The 21242-nt window shown below is 40.7% G+C and overlaps 1 protein-coding gene across 8 annotated transcripts in view; it reads left to right on the forward strand.

Moving 5' to 3' along the window:
- Nucleotides 1-5680: 5680 nt before the first annotated feature.
- TADA2A (transcriptional adaptor 2A) overlaps nucleotides 5681-21242 on the forward strand; it is a 63057-nt gene continuing 47495 nt past the window's right edge. For 3 of the 8 annotated variants that reach the window (XM_078156112.1, XM_020991766.2, XM_020991768.2), the window contains exons 1-4: nucleotides 5682-5787; nucleotides 7447-7571; nucleotides 13861-13967; nucleotides 17077-17136. In XM_078156112.1, the coding sequence (XP_078012238.1) occupies nucleotides 7547-7571; nucleotides 13861-13967; nucleotides 17077-17136 (192 nt within the window). In that variant the 5' untranslated portion in view covers nucleotides 5682-5787; nucleotides 7447-7546. Of the gene's footprint in view, nucleotides 5788-7446; nucleotides 7588-11611; nucleotides 11670-13860; nucleotides 13968-17076; nucleotides 17137-20230; nucleotides 20804-21242 lie in introns of those variants that run through there. The other 5 variants (XR_013487248.1, XM_020991770.2, XM_020991769.2 and 2 more) reach the window with 4 other exon arrangements.

Raw genomic sequence — 21242 nt, forward strand, 5'->3', positions numbered from 1 at the left:
TAATAAATGCTTTTTAAAAAATGGATTAATTAGAGAAATTGGCCTGAGGAGCCAAGATGGCAGAGTAAGAGGTGAGTCTCTCTTACGCTCCCTTATTAACCCCTGAAAGCCCAGAAAATATCACCCCAGGAAAAACCCTGGAACAGCTGAACCAGAAGAAAAATGGCGTGCAGCAGTCCAGTAGCCCAGGTAGCTTGAGGGATTAACTGGAAAGGCCCCTCTTACCCTGGGGGAAGGGGAGCAGTATAGAATGGGGAGGCATCTCGACAAGTGAGTGGAAAGCCCCACCTCAGCATACCAGGAGGAGATCCTGAAGCCCAGGTGGTAGAGCAGGCAAACACCAATACCTGGACCATGAGTGCCTCATGGGTGGGTGGGGAACCAGTGAAAACCAGCTCAGAAAACCACCACGTGCCTTGGCATTTTTCCATTGCCTCAGCAAAACTAAGGGAAGCAGCTCCTAGAGGCCCCCGAGGATAAACACCCTACAACATGCATCTGAAAAGAGCTGAAGAAAGCAAAAGGAAGGAAAGGCCTAGGTGAGCTGGAAACCTCCAGGAGCCACACTACCCAATCCTACCCCTAGAGTTCCAGTATTGCTGTTCCCAGCCCAACACCAGGTAAGCTGCCAGAATCCTACAGCCTCTAACTGCCAACATTGGAGGCCCCAGCACACAAAGCCATGGACCAGGCCCTAGGCTCCCCACACAAGAAGCTTGGGTCAGTGCCCTCTGCTCCCCAGCAGGAGAGCCCCAATCTCTTTAAAGGCCAGGAAATAAGCAAACACCATGAGCAAAAAGAAACATATGATAGATTCTTATTATGGGAAGAGTGAAGATCAAGGCAGAAATTCTGAACAGGACAACACTGTCAACAAACCCACATGTGGAACCTCAAAAGGGAATATGAACTGGTCTAAAGCCCAAAAAGCCTTCTTAGAAGAGCTCAAAAGGATTTTAAAAGTCAAATGAGAGAGGAAGAAGAAAAAATGGGAAAAGAAATGAGAGGTATGCAAGAGAGAGTCAATAGCTTGGAAAAGGGAGGACAAAAATTAACTGTAGAAAACAAGTCCTTAAAAAATACAAGTGGCCAACTGGAAAAAAAGTACACTGAAGAAAAGAAGTCCCTAAAAAATATAATTGGCCAAATGAGGAAGGAGGTACAAAATCTAATAGAAGAAAACAATTTGTTAAAAATTAGAATTGAGCAAATGGAAGCTAATGACTCCAAAAGAGAGCAAGAATCAGTCAAACAGAAACAAAAAAATGAAAAAAATAGATGAAAATGTAAAATACCTCACTGGTAAAACAACTGACCTGGAAAATTGATCCAGGAGAGACAATTTAAAAATTATTGGTCTACCTGAAAATCATGATGAAAAAAAGAGCCTGGACAGTATCTTTCAGGAAATCATAAAGGAAAACTGCCCTGAGGTCCTAGAACCAGAGGGTAAAATAGCCATAGAAAGAATCCACTGATCACCTCCTGAAAGAGATCCCAAATTGAAAACACCAAGGAATATAGTAGCCAAATTCCAAAATTACCAGGTCAAAGAGAAAATACTGCAAGCAGCCAGAAAGAAACAATTTAAATATCATGGAACCACAGTCAGGATTACACAGGACCTTGCAGCTTCTACATTAAAAGACCGTAGGGCATGGAATATGATATTCCGTAAGGCAAAGGAGCTTGGATTACAACCAAGGATCAACTACCCAGAAAATGAGCATGATCTTTCAGGGGAGGAGATGGATATTCAATGAAATAGGGGACTTCCAACTTCCTGATAAAAAGACCAGAGCTCAAGAAAATTTGATCTTCAAATAAGACTTAAGAGAGACATAAAAAGGTAAAAGGGACACAAAGCAACAACATGTTATTGATAAGGACAAACTCTTTACATCCCTACAAGGGAAGATGACACTTGTAACTCTTGAGAACTGTATTGTTATTACACCATGTAAAAGGAGTATACATAAAGGGGTGGGTATAAATTGACTTTGATATAATGATGAAAAAAATCTAATCAAGTAGGTTAAATGGATCCAAGTAAGTGAATTAATCTGATCTAAGAAAATATACTGAGAGAAAAGGAAAGGATGAGTCAGACAAGGGTAAATTACATCACAGGAAAAGGCACAAAAACCTATTACAGCAGAGGGAAACAAGGGAGGTTGATGAGCATTGTTTGAAGTTACTCTCATCAGATTTGGCTTAAGAAGGGAATAACATAATCAGTTAGGCATAGAAATCTAACATGCCCTATATAGGCAGTAGGAGGGAAAAGGGGAAAGAAAAAGGAGGGGGGCTAATAGAAGGGAGGTGGGACTGAGGGAGGTGGTGGTCAAAAGCAAAACATTAGTGAGGAGGGAAAAGGAGAAAGAAAAGCATAAACAGGGAGGAAAAAGGATGAAGAGAAAGACACAGATAGTTATCATAACTGTGAATGTGATATATGAATGTAGTGGAATACTACTGTGCTATAAGAAATGATGAACAGGCAGACTTCAGATAAACCTGGAAAGACTTGTATGGTTTGATACTGAGTGAAATGAGTAGAACCAGGAGAACGCTGTACACAGTAACAGCCACATTAAGTGGTGACTGACTTTGATAGACTTAACCTCTCTCAGCAATACAAGGATCTAAGACATCTCCAAAGGCCTCATGATGGAAAATGCTATCCACATCCAAAGAAAGAACTATGGAGTTTGAATTCAGATCAAAGCATACTATTTGCTATTCTTTTTCCTTCTATTTTTTGTTTCCTCTCTCTGGTGGTTCCTCCTATTAATTCTAACTCTTACTTACAATATCACTAATGTGAAAATATGTTTAATAAGAATGCATATGGGGGGCAGCTAGGTGCAGTGGATAGAGCACGGGCCCTGGAGTCAGGAGGACCTGAGTTCAAATCCGGCCTCAGACCAGACACTTGACACTTACTAGATGTGTGACCTTGGGCAAGTCACTTAAACCCCAATTGCCTAAAAAAGAAAATACATATGTATAGCCTATATTAGATTTCATGCTGTCTTGGGGAAGGAGGAAGGGAAGGAGGGGGAGAAAAATTTAAAACTCAAAAGCTTATAGACGTGATTGTTGATAAATCAAAATAAATTAATTTAAAAAATGGATTAATTACATTTATATTTGACTTCATTTTCTCTCTTAATAGAAAGTAAACTCCTAGAAGACGGAAATTGTTTTTGTTTTCATCTTTGGACCCCCAATTAGTAGAGTACCTGAACACATAAAGGTACTTAATGAATGTTTGTTGACAATTTCTCTACCAGACTGACCTCCTTTTCTGATTTCTTCCATGATCTCTTTTATGCTACTTCCTGTGTACAAGTCATCCTTGGTAATATAAGACATTGTTATACTGAAAAATTAGCGAGTTGACCCAGACTAATTTAAATTGTGGACTTTATTATATTAGCGCGCGGCTGCCAGGGGTATTCACATCCAAATCAAGCAGCAGCCATCAGCGGTCCAGCTAGGGTTTATATAGGGAGTATACAGGACAGGGAGGGGGTGGATCTTTGAAGTCTGGCAAGAGGAAGAGTTTTTGGAGTGGTCAAGGACACCCCTCTCCCTCTGTCTACACATGATAATGCCCTGCAACAAAGGAAAAAGTTTCTCACAATGGAGGCTTCCAGAGATATGATCTGAGGGCTGGAGCCTGAGCAGCCAGATAAGGGTCTTTCTAAGGAATTTGGAGTTTTCCATAGATATGATCTGAGGGCTGGAGCCTGAGCTATGCAAGAGTACATTTCACTATTGTTTAGATTTAGGAGGAAAGAGGTCTGGGGCAAGAGTAAGCAGCAACTTCTGCTTTCCATGGCCTAAAGGGTTCTACTACCTAAATGGTAAAATAATGTTCTGCATTACAACATCATACTCAGGTATGCTGCATCTTTCTTCATTGTCCTTTGAGGGGCCCATCAGTTTGATTTTTCCATGATTTCTATGTTCTATGATTTGCTGCCATATGGTATTGAGGGGACAATATTGTTGTTAAAAAGGATGGTTCAGCTCTGGTTTTGTTTTTATTTGGCTAGGCAATGGGGTTAAGTGACTTGCCCAGGGTCATACAGCTAGTGTTATATGTCTAAGGCTGAATTTGAACTCAGGTCCTCCTGAATCCAGGGTCTGTGCTCTATCCACTGTGCCACCTAGCTGCCCCCTTTTTTTTTGTTTTGTTTTGTTTTTTCATGGTTCAGCTCTTAATCAATATTTGATGAATGAATGCAGAACTACTACACGCAGAGGGCTCTAAATTTAAGACATTCATTCGCCCAATATGTACATACAATAGGAAAAAAAAATTAAGGAAATGAACAAATTTGTGACAGAAAGACTAGTTTGGGTGGAATAGTGGCAAGAATCCTAAATTTTAGTCAAGAAGACTTGGGTTCCAATCTTCTATCTGATACCTGTGACCTGGGGCATTCCCCTCTTTCAGCCTCAGTTCTCTTATTTATAAAATGATTTTCTTGGATCAGGTGATATCTAGAGTCCCTTTCCAGCTGTAAATACCCTGATCCATAAAAAAGTAAGAAAAATTGGGAAAGCCCCACCTTTAGCTTGATTTCAGGGGGCACAACTACTTTCTCCCACATTCCATCCCTTCTATTAATAGTAATCAGAACACCAGCTAACTTCCATTTGTTTATCATTTTAAGTATAAAATATTCCCTGTGGGATAGATGATTTATTTTTATCCCTGGTTTACAGATGAAAAAAGTGAGGCCAGGAGATGATAAATAAATGACTCAGGACTACAGAATGTGAGATCTGGAAGGGACCTAGGAGATCATCCAGTGTTGTCCAAAGTCACAAAGCTGTAAGTTAGCAAGATAGAAGCGCTTAGCACAGTACCTGGCATGTTAACAGGTGCTTCATAAACGAAAATGAAGCAGAACTGGAGCTTCTGTTTCAGATTTTTGGTGCAGGGATCTGGATGGGCCTTTCCTTATTCTCCATAGTTATCTCTATCCCTCTTAAAATTGTATCAATATATTTTCTATTGCCTTGAGCCCAGGTTGTGTTCCCCCGTATAATGTAACCTTTTTAGAAACAGACTACTTCAAATCAAAAAACACGTATTAAGGGCCTACTAATGTGCCAAGCACTGGTAATACAAAGCCAAGCCCTTCCCCTCCAGGGGCTTTCACTCTAATGAGAGAACATGCAAACAACTATGTCTAAACAAAAAATGGACAAGATTAATTGGAGATAATAAATAAGATTGGTAAAGATCGATTTACAAGATTGAACAAAATCTTACGTTGAAGATAATTAACATGATTAAGGAGGACTAGATAAGGTTCTGGCAGATGGCAGGACTTTAGCTGAGACTTGAAGAAAGCCAGGGAAGCCGTAAGACAAGAAACAAGAAAAAGCATTCCTGGCATGGGGGACAACCAGTGAAAACGCCCGGACTCTGAAAATGGAGCGTTTTGCCTTTTTATCCTTAGCGCCTAGCACAGCGCTTGGTCCACGCACAGTAGGTGCTTAATAAATGCTGGTTGGATTTTATGCATGAGCTGCACGTGGAAAGCTATTTTTTCCTGCTCTGTAGGGCGATCCAGATTAAAAACACCTGCACGTACCATCCAGGTAGCGGCACACACGCCCCGAGAGCGAACCAAAGGCCGCGGAAGCGCGCATGCTCGGAGGAACAGCGAGGGGACGGGCCATAGGCGCGCGCGCACACTCCTCGCCTGCGTGCGCGCGAACGGCTCAGGGCTTCCTGGCTCTGGAGGAGGGGGACGCGGCGAGGTGAGGCGCGAGGCCGCGGGGCGAGGGGCAGGGGGGTGGGGCGCGGGGGCCCGTAGGCGGGGGGGAGGAGGGGAGGGAACTGGCGGGCGTGAGCGGGCGGGCGGGCGCGCGGGGTCCCGGGCCGAGGCCGGCGTCGAGGCCGACGTAGAGGAGCGAGCGGGGAGGCACGCGTGGTCACGCAGCGACCGCGCCGGCTGGAGTAGAGCGGAGGGGGGCGGGGCGGGGAGCGAGCCAGCGCGCGGGGCCTCCCGGGAGCCGCGCACGCGACCCCTATTGACTCCCCGGCCGGCCCCTACGCTGAGAGCCCCTCCTCTTTCAAGCCCTGCCCCCACCCCCGCAGCCTCAGTTTTTCCATCTGTGGAATGGGAGCAGTCTGTTCTTCCCTGACTTCCTAACAGAGCAAAAATCACCAGTACTCTCTCCCTGCCAGAACTGTTGTTTGTATGACCCTGGTCAAGTCACTTAACCTGTAAAATGAGTAAGTTGGACTAGTTGGCCTTCCTGCTCTAAATCCATGGTCATATATATATATATATATATATAAATATAAAAATATCTCAAATGCTTTAGGGTTTGTAAAACCACTTTACCAATATTTTCTCATTTGATCCTCACAGCAACCCTGGAACTATTTCTTATATTTTACAGATGAGGAAACAGAGGCAGACAGGTTAAGTGACTTGTCCAGGGTCTCATAGCTTGGACATGTTGGAGGCAGGTTCACTACTAACTCCACGTCTGGCACTCTTTCCACTATACTACCTGGCTCCCTTTATAGTAGTAATTGCTAACCCTTATCAGAGTTTTCAGAGACCTGGAATCAGGAAGATTCATCTTCCTGAGTTCAAATCCAGCCTGAGACATTTAGTAGGTGTGTGACCCTGGGCAAGTCACTTAAACTCTGTGACTGTTTGCCTCAGTTTTTTTATCTGTAAAGTAGGGATAATAATAGTACCCTGCAAGGATTGTTGTGAGGATCAAAAGAGATAATAGTTATAAAGTGCTTAGCACAATGCTATGTAAATTATTCATTCATTCAGGGAAATACTTAGTGTCTGCAATTCATTAAGCTACTCAGGGAAGAGTCAGTCAATAAGCATTTATTAAGTATCTACTAGGAGGGCAGCTGGGTGGTACAGTGGATAGAACACTGGGCTTGGAATCAGGAAGACTCATCCTCATGGGTTTAAATCTGGCCTTAGACACTTAACTAGCTGTGTGACCCTGGGCAAGTCACTTAACCCTGTTTGTCTCTGGTTCCTCATCTGTAAAATGAGCTGGAGAAGGAAACGGCAAACTGCTCCAGTATCTTCACCAAGAAAACCCCAAAAGGGGTCCTGAAGAGTCAGGAGAATATGACATTTATTAAACATCTGCTGTATGCCAGGTACTCAGCTAGGTGCTCAGAATACAAAGCCAAAAACTAAATAGTTCCAACCCCCAAGGTTTTATATTCTGTTGGGGAGACAATGTGACCAGATATAAGTACATATGAAATAAATACAGTGACTTGCTAGTGATTGGCAGGCCTGGGACTGGAACCTAGGTCTTCTGGCTCTTAAGTCCTGTGCTCGTTCCATTCCCTGCTGGCACTTCTTCATCCTTGCCCTCCTTTTCCCTCCACTGTGTGCCTCCTTCATTGACTTTGTCTGTTTCTAGGGATCGCCCCAGGGATTTGTTGACAGGTGCTGGGATCGGGCTTTGAGGGAGACTTCCCATGTAGAGGACGACCGGAGCTGCAGCCTCTGCCAGTGTGGGAATGGACAGATTGGGCTCCTTCAGTAGTGAGTATGAACTCAGGTGACTCTTGGTGGCATTTAGGGCAGGCAAGGGAGGGCAGGGATGAAACATTGTGGGTCTACCTGTAAAGGCCTTTTGTGCATCTGATTCTGAAACTGCTTGAAACACATCAAACCAGATTACAATCGTTTCTGTTCATTGCCCAGTCCCTATAAGGTAGTGAGAAGACACCCTTGTTCTGAAATTAGTGGAAAATGATGCAGAAAATTGCCAGAGTATGAGGCTACTATGGTTATCCTAAAGCTTGATTTCTCCCCCTTTTTTTTCCCTTTCTAATAGCAATTTTCTCATTTTTATTGGTGTCTTTTGTTTTTACATCACATTTATTTCTGAAACTATTCTTCTCCCACCTCCATCCAACTAGTCATCCCTTGTAACAAAGATTTTACAAGAATGGAAAAGACCATGGATCAATAAAACCAACCAGCTTATCAATACAGATAGTACATGCACCATTCCGTATCCATAGTCCTCCACCTCGGCAATGAAGGGATAAAGGTGTATCTTCTCAGTTCTTCTCTGCAGCCAGCCTTGGTCATTAGAATTATGCAGTCTTCATTTCTTTTGTTCCTATTTCAGTTTCTTAGGTGTTTTAAAAAAGAAATCTTCCTAAACCTTGATTTATTTTTTTTGGGGGGGGGAGCTAGGCAGTGGGGTTAAGTGGCTTGCCTAGGGTCACACAGCTAGTAAGTGTCAAGTGTCTGAGGCTGGATTTGAATTCAGATCCTCCTGACTCTAGGACCAGTGCTGTATCTGCTGTGCCACCTAGTTGTCCCTTAAACCTTGATTTTAAAAAAATATATATTTTTAAAATTTTTTTCCCAATTACATGTAAAGACAATTTTTAACATTCATTTTTTAAAAATTTTGAGTTCCAAATTCTCTTCCTCCCTTCTTCCCCTCCTTCCTGAGATGGTAAGCAATTTGATATAGGTTATATATGTTCAATCATGCAAAACATATTTACATATTAGTCATGTTGTAAAAGAAGACACACAAAAAAAAACCACAAAAAAAAGAAAGAAAGTGAAAAATAATACGCTTTGAGCTGCATTCAGACTCCATCGGTTCTTTCTCTGGAGGCAGATAGCATTTTTCATCATGGGTCCTTTGGAATTGTCTTAGATCCTTGCATTGCTGAGAAGGGCTAAGTCTATCAAAGTTGGTCATCACACACGGTTGTTACTGTGCACAACATTCTCCTGGTTCTGCTCCCTTCACTCTGCATCGGTTCATGTAAGTCTTTCCAGGCTAAACCTTGATTTTAAAAAGCAATAGGATTTCTTTAATGAATGTGAAGAATGTAGAGGAGCATGGGGAGATTTCTAGCCCTTGATACTGAGCAAAGTGTATTTGGTGACCGAAGCAACATAAATGGAAACATTAACAACAGTGAGAATGAGCACTGTGTCATTATGAGGCCCAAAGGTTTCCTCAAAGAAGACATAAGGAAACGTGTCTCCCTTCCTTTTTTGCTGAGTTAGGGGACTGTGAGCATGGAACACTTTATATGCTGTCAGGCTTGGTTTGTGTATTGGCTGTTTTTACTGAACTGATTTTTTTCTTTTTTCTTTGTCCTTTGAAGGAATGGCTTGTTGTGAGGTGGAGGGAAGAGGGACATGTTTTGAAATTAAGGTGATGTTTAAAAAAAAAAAGAGAGAGAGCAATAACATTTTAGCAACAGAATCTCTCAAGACACAGCATGAGTGATGTGTTCATAACCAGTGATTGTAACAGGCCAACTGAAGGAAAAAGAAAAGCCCCCTTTTTAGGTAGAATTTATTTTTTTGGAATATATCCCCAACAACAATAACAATATCAATCATTATTTTAAGAATCTGCTTTTGTCAGTATGTGTCCACCTTCCACTGGCATAGATCCCAATTCTTCTGTGTCTTAAAATAGAGTTTGATGAGTTTCTGTGGCTAAAAACAATTCATCAGCTACTGGCCAGCCCTTTAGTGAGGGCTGTCACTAGACTGGTCCTCAAATCACAGCTACACAATCCAGTACTTCTGTCTTGGGAGACCTTTTCAGAGATGGAACTCTACTACTTTAGCCTTTAAGAACTTGGGGAGGGGGACAGCTAGGTGACGCAGTGGATAGAGCACCAGCCCTGGACTTAGGAGGACCTGAGTTCAAATGTGGCTTCAGACACATAACACTCACTAGCTGTGTGACTCGGGGCAAGTCTCTTAACCCCAATTGCCTCACCAAAAAAAAAAAAAAGAACCTGGGATCATGTCTGTTCCACAATGGGGCATTGGAGTAGGACTTTAGTTAAGGAATCAAGCATTATCAGCAATAAATATTTGTTGGGTAAAGGAAAGAAATCTGTAAGAAATTATCTTTTGGGGATAAATTCAGGCAGCCACTTCCATTCAGAAGATTTCTATTTCCCTATCCTCACATCCTCCAGCTTCACAATAAGTATTCTTGGCATTTGAAACATGAAATTCTGTTACTGGGTTTGGGGGATTCATTGGGCCAAGGGTTGGAAAAAGGCTTTATGGATGATCATTTCTATTCCCCTGACAGCGTGTTTTTTTGTTTTGTTTTGTTTTTTGGTTAGGCAGTGGGGTTAAGTGACTTGCCCGGGGTCACACAGCTAGTAAGTGTTATGTGTCTGAGGCCAGATTTGAACTCAGGTGCTCCTGACTGCAGGGCTGGTGCTCTATCCACTGTGCCACCTTGCTGCCCCCCCGATAGCGTTTTTTCAAGAAAATCTCCATTTAGCCTCTTTCCAATTCTGTCTGTCTCCTTCTGAAGGTTATTCTACTTTCTTAAATGATTTCAACACTGGAAATTCATGGAAAAGGCACTAGGTCTTGGGTTCAAATCCTGACTGCCACTCACCATCTGTAGGACTTTGAGCAAGTTGCTTTATCTCCCTAAGCCTCAGTTTTCTCATCTGTAAAATGAGGGAGTTGGGCTAGATGGATTCTGAGGTCCTTCCAGCTCTAAATTTGTGATCCCATGATTCTAGAACCTGAATTAGGAAGGTTAAGCAGCCATATATAGGGAAAGCATAAGGGACCAAGGAGGGAAATTATCTTGAGTTTAGTAAAAACCGGCTTTCTTTAGTAAAAAGTTGGCCTGTGCAATGTAGTATTGAATATTTAATGCATTGTCTACCCATACACCAGATTTAAAATGAGAAGAAATTGGGCACAATATTTTCTCATTAGGTAGTGAATTCTCTGTCACTGGAGGCATTCGAGCAGATGAGATTACCTGTTAGGATGTTGTGGGTGGGGATTCCTACATCCCAAGTTGATTGAATAGGATTTGAGCTGGATAAGTTCTAAGGTCCTTTCTCTGATTCCATTCCCTTATGTTCTTATCTATGGAATTCAGGGCCTATGTCAGAAAGGGCACATTTCTTTCTTAGTCATTTTTTTTCCTAGATCCTCATTTAGAAGAAGTAATAATCACCACAGCCAGAGGTGGTTGGCTGGTGAGCGGTGTTTTCTGTGCTTCAAGTGGTAAATGCTATTATAATACATTAAAAAAAACCCCACAAAACCCTGCCCCAGGCTCTACAGATTCATTTCCTTTCATTTGCCTTCAGAGCTCATGTTTTCTTAAACTTTTATCCTCCATCACAGAAAACAACCTTGCTAAGGCAGCTTAAACTGCAGGGAAGCTAAGTATGGGGGACTGCAGCTCTGTTCCTTGAATTTTTAGAGCCTCAGATGTCAGTCACATCACTAGTATTTCTGAATATGTGGTCATTGAAAGCAAGGAACAGGTTTCATTCTTTTAAAAAAAATTCATAATTTTTTTTTACATTGCTGTTATTTTCTAATGACTCCCTCCTTCTCTGGCACCCCACCCCCCAAACTGAATATTGTCTTTTCATTAAGTGACAAATAAGCACATTGGTCATATTTGAGCACTACAGAGCAGCTCCTGCACCCGCAGGTCACCACCACGTGTCTCCTGAGGGGAGGGAGGTGTGTTTCACTGCAGCAAAGATAGACATTTTAGTTATTTTTTTGTGTAATTCTAAATTGCTTTCCAGAACGGTTGTAAGTCAAGATTGGATACTTCATCGATTGGAGTTCTGAAGGCCATCAGTGGTATTTGCCTTTTACATGATTGTTGTCATCACATAAATTGTCCTGATTCCGTGTGCGTCCTCCCATGTCATTTCATACAAGGTGACCCAGGGTTCTTCAAATTCTTTATGTTCATCATTTGTTATGGTGCAGTCATCTTCCATTATTCTATTCACATAATTGATGAAGACTCTAGCCATTAAAAGAGGTTCATTCCTGGGACTAGGAAAGGGCACGGGAACCAGTGTTCCCATGTTTGTATGTGTGTGTATATGTGTGTATATCTGTACATCTGTGTCTGTATATATGTTTGTGCCTATACACATACATACACGTAAATATATATATATATATAAATGGACGTAATATAAATATATGCAGCTATACATGCAAACCCACACACATATATTCATATACATGCCCACATAGTGCATACCTCCACACACACATGCCTGTATATATATAGGTGTATGCATACATGTATATACACATGTGTGCATGCATATCTAGAGTCATGCATGTATTGTATACATGTGTGCATGTGTGTGTGTACATATCCCCAAAAGTACATTTAAAGGTACACTTAAGGAAAAAACAAATTTTATTGATGTCTTTTGTTTTTACATCATAGTCATTTGTGGACATTTCTTTTCCCTCTACATTGAACCCTCCCTTCTAATAAAGAAAAATAATTACGCAAAAATACTCTCTACAGTCACTGTCCCTGTCAGTTTCTTCAGTCCCCTTCTATCAGACTTGTGTCTGGAAGTTTCTTGAAGTTAGGAGTTCTTTCTGTTTCTCAGTAAGTTACAGCACTTGACATAGGGTGGAACCTGCATCAGTAGTAGAAAGCGAAGCAGTTATTTTTAAAAATTACTGACAGTTCTCTGGTGTATTTGAGTCATAGAACTGTCAAGCTGGGCAGGACCTTGGAGAGTTATCGCCTTTGTATGTGTGAGCTCATCCTCCCCTCGGTGAGGGTGTTTACACAGGGTCCCTGGGTTGTCACTATAAAATCCTGGGTTTTCAGGGATGCTGAAGTGCTCTTTTCAGCTTATGTCTATGGGGAATGCATTATAGAGACAGACAAAGCAATAACAGTGTCCATTTGCAGGAACAAAAAGCCTGGATCTCAGGAATGAAATGGAGTGGGGCTGGCATGCCCAGATCTCCAATTGCACTGTCAAGTAGTAATCTTTAGAACTGTTTGCTACTGGTTATTAAAAAAATACAAAAGTAGATTGGTGAAACAGACTAGATAAGGAAGAATCAGAAACTGTCAAACTCAATAACTCACTGTTTGATTAAACCTGCCAACATAAATTACCTGATAAAGAGCTCCCTATTGGATAAGAACTTCTGGGAAAACCATAAAGCAGTTTAGGAGAAATTAGTTTTAGATTCACATCTTATAGCAAATGCCACAATAAAATGAAAAGCGACTATGTGACCTGAATATTAAAGGTCATGCTGTAAAAGAAGAATTAGAAGAGAACTAGAACAGGTAACTTTCACAGCCATGACTAGGGGAGAGATTATTAACTCCACAAAGGAGAGAGGCTGTTACCCAAGATAAAACAGATAATTTTAGTTACATCAAATTGCAAAGCTTTTTACAGGAACAAAATCAATGGTATTAGAATAAGAAAGGAAGCTCTTGATTCGGGGGAAAAATTATTTTGAATATCTCTCCAATCTCTACACTAAGAGTATGATGTTCAAGATATATATGAAACTACACAAATATATAATACTGAGAACCATTCACCACAGAGAACAAACGGGTCTTAAAAGAAGAATTGTGAACTATAAACAACCATGTGAAAGATTACTCCAAGTCACTTAACTGTAAGAGAAAGGAAAATCAAAACAACTCAAGATTTCTACCTCATGCCTGGCAAATTGGCAATAATGAGAAAAGGCAGAAAACCCTGAATGCTATGTACTTAATGATGAACCTTGGCCATGAAAAAGATAGGAGAAAATACACCTTTCCCTGTCAGATTCACTTGATGTGTTGGTTAATTTTGCTGACCTGCTTTTTTACCTTTTTTTTGGTTTGTTTTTGTTTTTGTTATAAAAGATGGCTTTCTTTGGAAGGGAGACATTGGGATGTATTTGGAAAAGAAGATGGTGTAAAAAAATCACAAATATATGAATAAATTAAGACAAAAATAGCCATAATTTTTTTCTTTTTTTCCTCTTTTTCTAGATGACCCCTTTGATAATCCCCCCTGCCGGGGTTGCTCTTCTTATCTCATGGAGCCCTATATCAAATGTGCTGAATGTGGACCTCCTCCATTCCTCCTCTGCTTGCAGGTAACTCACAAAGTAGCCCAGACATTTGCATCTCTCTCTTTTTTTCCTTTTAAAACATTTTATTGATGCCCTTTTTAAAAAATCACTTACTTCCTAATGACACCCCCACCCCCCAAAATAGCTCTCCTTTGTAACAAGGACAGTTGAGCAAAACGAACACGCAATCTGTGTCTAAAAATGTATGTCTTACTTCATGCCTGTAGTTTACCACCTTTCTGCTTGGAGGCAGGAGACATGCTTCGCCATCAGTCCTCTGAAGTCATGAGTAGGCACCGCATTGATCAAAGTTCTGATCACTTGTTTCTCCTATCCTAGATCTATTGGCATAGTATAGAAGGAGATTAATGCTGGAACATACTTCTTTAAGTTCATCTCTCCTGTGTACACCATCGCTCACACTAAAACTATAGAACTTTTGTGTTAATGAAGATGACTGTAGAGGTCAACTAGTCCAGTATCCCAACCAGTCCAAGAATTTCCTCCAAAACATCCCTGACAGGGTCAGACAGCCCTTTCTGGAACACCTCTAATGAGGGGATAGTTCTGTTTCCTGAGGCAGCATATCTCATTGTTGGACAGCTCTAGCTGTTAGGCAGACTCTCCTTATCCTGAACTGAAACCTGCTTTCTCTGAAGCTGTTGTGCAGTCATTTCAGTCATGTCCAATTCTTCATGACCCCATTTGGGGTTTTCTTGGCAAAGATGCTGTAGTGGTTTGCCATTTCCTTCTGCAGCTCATTTTACAGATGAGGAAACTGATGCAAACAGGGGTAAATGACTTGCCCAGAATCACACAACTAGTAAGTGTCTGAGACAGGATTTAAACTCATGAAAATGAGTCTTCCTTACTCTAGGCTTGGCACTCTATCCACTGCATCAGCTATTTCTGCCCTCTGGGGTCAAGAAGCAAGTCTAATTTCCTTGCTACATTAAAGTTATTTGGGTTTTTTTTGTTTTTTTGCTAGGCAGTGGGGTTAAGTGACTCTGCCCAGGGTCACACAGCTAGTAAGTGTCAAATGTCGGAGGCTGGATTTGAACTCAGGTGCTCCTGACTGCAGGGCTGGTGCTCTATCCGCTGCATCACCTAACTTTCCCTACATTAAAGTTATTTGAAGACAAATATCATGACCCCCATAAATTCTCTCCTCTCCAGACTAAACATCCTGAGTTTTCTTTAGCCAGCATATTGATTACATGGTAACTATCCTTTCAATTCAGCATCTTGGTCATCTTCCTATGGACTCTAGCCAGCTTGTCATTGTCCCTTATTAAAGTGATAATGATGATGATAGCTAACCTTTATGTAGTGCTTACTTTGTGCCAGACACTGTGCTAAATGCTTTACAATTATTATCTCCTTTGAGCCTCACAACAACCCTGGGAGGTAGGTGCTATTATTGTTCCCATTTTACAGATGAAGAAACAGAGGTAAACAGAGGTTAAGTCACTTGCCCAGGGTCACACAGCTAGAAAGTGACTGAGGGCAGATTTGAACTCAGGTCTTCTGGGTTCTGGTGTTTTGGATCATGTTTTGGGAGCAAACATGGTAGGTGTTGTTCTCCCTTTTACCTTAATACTTGTCCCTTTCTCCCCTTGTTTATTTATTCCTTTTAAATACTAAGTTGTATTGATGCTATTTATTTTCACATCATGATCTTTTCTAGATATATTCTCCATCCAAGGAATCCTTCTTTATATAGAGAAAAAATTTAAGCAAAACCAACCTACAGAGTGACCATGTGCAATGGGGTATGCGACATTCTACCCTGTAGACCCCCATTCCTTCAGAAAACGAGGAGTAGTACATTTCCTCATTTCTTTCAGGGCCAGTGATGGTTATTACAATGTATACTGGATTTGCCTTTTTTTTTAAGTGTTCTTTTCATTTATATCTTAATTATAGTGTGTTTTGTTTCCTTCTTTCCTTAGTTATAGTGTATTTTCTTCCTTGCTTGCTTTGCTCTTCAATTAGAGAAATTTTTCCAGGTTCTCTGAATTCCTTCCATTGGTAGGTTCTAATGATTCACTAGTATTCCATGTACTACAGTCTGTTCAACCACTCCCTTGTCATTGTGTCTGGCTTTTGTTTTGTTTTTGGTTTTGTGTTTGTTTTTTTTCCTACATCAAAGGGTTTATGATTAATAGATAGAGAGCTGGCCTTGAAGACAGAAAGATCCAGGTTCAGGTCTCACCTATGACACGTACTGGCTGTGTGAACCTAGATAACCTCTCTGCTCTTGGCCAATCTCTAAGGCTTTAAGTCACAGAGAAAGTTCTGACCTGTGCTGGTAGAAGGGAATTCCCTATACCAACGAAACCATGGGTGGCATTCCTACCTCTATTTCTGCTGCACCCAAATGCTCTGCTGTGAATATTTTGGTCCATACAGACTCTTTCTTTCTGTGCCTTGGCACTCTTCACATTGCTTTGGTTGGGAACATTAAAGCACTGAGATAGCGAATACACCCCAGGGGGAAGAATTGCTGACCTTGATATAATCTGAGATACTGCTTTCTGTCTTAACCTGATGGCAGTGAAACTTGGATAGCAGACATGACAGTGCATGACTGGGTTAGTCCAGACAGGCAGAAGGAGTCAGATCAGTATGGAGAGATGCAGACAAAAGCCCGATGTTAAGGCTGTTGGTTTTATCCTTCTATTGAGGGCCACTCCATCAGTGCCTGTGGTAGCCAGTGCCCTGTTTGATCGAAGCTACAAACAAAAGGCTTTGAAAACAGTTTTTATAATCACAAGAACTGAGATGCAGTGTATCGTAATGGAGAGAGAGCTGGCCTTGAAGCTAGAAAGGCCTGAATTCAAATCTTTCCTCTTATACATATGTGGGGATGGGTCACTTAGGGCTAGCTACTTAACCTCCAATGCTCTAGGCAGCTCTTGAAGATCCTACCTTGTAGAGAAGGTACCTACCTGCTATGGTAGAGAGTATTTCCTCTCATGGAAGTTCTCTATATCCAGTGAATTCACAGGTTCAGGTCCCTACCCCCATCCTATCTTAAGAACTCAAATATGAAAAAAAAAATTATCTTTCTCTAACCTGTAAAGAAGCACTTGGAAAAGCTTGTGAGTCACTTGTTTTCTCTGTTTTACAGTGCTTCACCCGAGGATTTGAGTACAAGAAGCATCAAAGTGATCACACTTATGAAATAATGGTAAGAACATCGAGCTCCATTTGTCTTATGAGTCCTCAGGAATGTTAGAGAAGGGGGCTTTAGGGACTGACTAGACTACCCCACTCATTTTGAAAATTAAGAAGCTGAGGCCCAAAGAAGTGACTGGCCCAAAGTCCCCCATTTAGTGGCAGTAGAGCCACTGAGACGCAACCTAGGTCAGGAGACTCCTAGTCCATTGTTCTTCAGGCAAGTTACTTTTGTTTCTTGATACTCAGTTTACATGTTTATAAAATGGAATGAATAGTACTTGTCCTAACCACCTCACAAGGTTGTTGGGAGGATCAAAGGAGATAATGCCTGCAAATCATTTTCATAGTCCCAAAGGGTCAAAGAGACATCAACTGTCCTCATCCTTGGTTTCATCAACATTCATTTTGCTATTTTATTATTCCTTCCATGTTTGTTTTTCTGGCATTTTCTCCCCTGTATTCTTCCTTTTCTGACTGCAATAGTAGTTGTCCAGTAAGTTTTTTAGAAGCTTCTTAGTCTATCAAGGTATTTTGGCTCAAAACTTTTACTTTACCACACATCAATGATAGAGCCCTTCAAAGCCTCCAGGACCTGGAAGAGCTTCAGAGATCTTCAGATCTTAAAGAACTATATAAATCTAAAAGAGATCATTTTAACATTTATTTATTAATTAACAAGCATTTATTCTCTCCTACCCCCTGCCCTTCCCCTTCAACTAAACAGAGAAAAAGAAAAAATAAAACTATCATAACAAATATGTATAGTCAGGCAAAGCAGATTCCTTCATTGGCCATGTCCAATAATACGTGTCTTTTTCTGCATTTTGAGCAGGAGGTGCTTCATCGTTAGACCTCTGGAATAGTCGTTTATCATTGATCAGAATTCTTAAGTCATTCAGAGTTATTTGTCTTTATAGCCTTGTTATCATTGTATGAGTTATTTCCCTGATTCTGCTCACTTTACTCTGCATCAATTCACATAGTCTTACCAGTTATCTCTAAAACTCCATTTTATAATTTCTTGTGACACGATAACATTCCATCATGTTCAGACACCATAATTTGTTTCGCAGTGGGCACCTCTTTAGTTTCCAGTTTGGGGCTACTATGAAAAAAGCTATCATAAATTTTTTTGAACATATGGGTCCTTTTTTTCTTTCTTTGATCTCTTTAGGATATATGCCCAGTAGTGGTATCAGTGGGTCAAAGGGTATATACAGTTTAATGACATTAGAGGCTTAATTCCAAATTGCTTTACAGAATGGCTATACCGATTGTGAACTCTACCAATAGTGTACTCATGTTTTCACCTGAAGCCCCTCCAACATTTGTCATTTTCTAAAAGGTCATTTTTGAAGTTACTGATATGCAAATGAGTTCTGGGTTTGGGTTGTTTTTTTTTTTAGGTGCACAGGTATACAGTAATCACATCTATCTTGTAATCTCATCAGTTCAGATATTCCCACCTTACAGAACGCCACCATCCATGCAGCCCATCCAGTACAGCTCTTATGCATGGCCTCCCAAAAGTCTTCCATGGGTGGTCCACCCAGCATGCTGGAGGCTTTCCTCACTTTTCTTCAACATCTCGAGGGTACCATTGGAGCTCTGTGGTAATGCCCCATCATACCTCATTCTTGCCATATGAGCAACCCATCTTCTCTTTCTATCATATTTCACTCTTTCACTCCTGTTGTTTGGAATCTCTTGTCAGTACCATGTTGCAACCTACTCACACCCATTGTACACCTTTCTGTGACCTTCTCTTTCTATGATCTTTATCTTTGGTTCTTCAGAAGCAGTGGTGTTCACGGTCTTACTACCATTCAGCAACACCAAGAAAAATTTTGTATTGAAAAGACGAGACTTTGCTGTTATGAGAAACTTGGTGTTGGTAACAATGCTTTGTAATTTCCCCAAAGCTATTCAGCCCACACTCCTCTCAAAGCCTTTTCAACTCTGGACATAGCTCATTGTCCATTTGTACCGTCTGTGCCAGATATGCATGCTGTTGGACAGGCTCTGTTGGAAGTCCATTCAAGTATGCATGCTGAGACTTGGGTAATAGACATCTTCACCGTTTGGTGTGTCTTGTGTGGAGGGACAAACCAAACTCCTTTGAATGATTACAGGCCTCTTCCAAGGAAGCTCCTGCAGTGTCTTGGGGCTTGATACATTTAGCCCAATGTCGTCTGCAAGTAGGAGCAGCTGGAAGATCACCTGGTCTCTGTGCTAGATCTCCCTCATCACAGTGGAGAAGACTTTTGGCATTCTCCCAATATATCTCCCTGGTTTTGGTTTCCCGTTATGCATATTATCAGATCATTGAGCCGGATTATTTCTGTTTTTATGTACTTTAAAGAATCTCAGGGGATTGTGATGTATGGGTGGGAAGTACTTTGTTGTAAAATAGCTTACGTGGTAGCATTTCCTTCTACCAAAGTAAAAGTTTTTTGTTTTTTGGGGGTGTTTTTGGTAATCAACAACCAATAAGTACAATGGGACCTTGTATTCTATATGTCTCATTCAGCTGTGAGATGGTAAAGATGTGGCCCAATTTTGAATCTTTTTGAAAGCCTGTTTGTTTCTTACACATACCCTTATTCATTCACTTATAGATCAGGTTAATGATTATTGATATCCTCTTGATCAGCTTTTTTGTTATCAGTAAGATCTGAAATTTTTTCCCACCCCTTTGCTTTCTTCCCTTTCTTTACATACCTTATGTAGACCCCCAGAGATCTCACAGTTATATCACCTCCAGCTTCAATCTCCTATAAATATACTTGATTTAATTTGGCTGCCTTTCTGGTCTTTGTTCTCTTGAGTGTCATTTCTATTTTCTCTGTAAGCACTTCAGGACTTGTGACGGTAGCATCCGAGTCTTCTGGTTCTACTGTCCTCAATGGAGAAAAATAGTAGGAAACTCTTGTTTATAATATGATTTGAAATCAAGATTTTTATTGTCTTTTTTGGTAATTTAAAAAAATTTAAAAGAGGGCTTTTCTGAAGTGCAAGAGTTTTTAACGTAGGGTCTTTGAATTTGTTTTTTAAATATTTTGATAACTATTTCTGTGTGATTTGTTTTCTCTGTAACCCTATTTTTTTAATTTTATGCATTTAGAAACATTATACTTGAAAGGGGCTCATAGGCTTCACCAGACTGTTCAAGGGGTCTATGAGAAAAATAAGGTTAAGAATTCCTCCCATAAAACTATTTTTGGCCAGGCTCCAAAGTTCATTACTTCTTCTGTTCAGGGTCTGGCCTTTTAACTATCCATCTTAGTTAGAGTTGCATATGTTCAGGGAAAACTAGCACATGCTTTGCAAATGCATAAAAGATCGACTGACACTAGAATTTATTAATTTGTAATTAGGAATATAACTTATAATTAGGAATATAAAATGTGAAGCAGCCCAAATATTCATTCTTAACATTTACAAACTGCTTTCTCTTTCCAGTAGGAAAATCTACTTAAGGAACTGAATTAAGATTTAAAAAGTCATTTGGTGGGTATACAGAATGAGATCAGAAGAGGGTGAAGGTCTGAAAGGGATGATTCACTCAAGCTTGCTTGGTATGATGAGTCACATTTCTCCACTATAAGGATGTATCTGCTAAAGTGGCCAGATTCGCTTCTCAGCCCATCTCCCTTGGAAACCAAATTTCTATGCAGGTTCAACTTTTTTCCTTATTTAGTTTTTCCAATTATGTCATCCCTTTCTTTCTTTCTCTCTCTGTCTCTGTTTCTGTCTCTGTCTCTCTAACACACACACACACACACACACACACACACACACACACTCACACACACTCTCACATACACTCTCCCATACAGCACCTTTATACCAACAAATTACTATCATGTGTATATGTCTGTGTGTTTTTAAAAAATTATCCCTGTTCTTTTTGGGGTGGGGAGCGGATAAGTAGAGATCATGGGATCATAAGAGAGGCCTTTAGTAGATAGACATCAATTGCTCCTTAAGAATTTATGCATTTCTTAGAGAAATGCAAATCAGAACAACTCTGAGGTACCACATCACACCTATCAGATTGGCCAACATGACAAAACAGGAAAATGATAAATGTTGGAGAAGATGTGGGAAATCTGG

This window comes from Phascolarctos cinereus, unplaced genomic scaffold, assembly GCF_003287225.1.
Source record: "Phascolarctos cinereus isolate Bilbo 61053 unplaced genomic scaffold, phaCin_HiC Scaffold_5;HRSCAF=322, whole genome shotgun sequence".
NCBI classification, from domain to species: Eukaryota; Metazoa; Chordata; class Mammalia; order Diprotodontia; family Phascolarctidae; genus Phascolarctos; species Phascolarctos cinereus.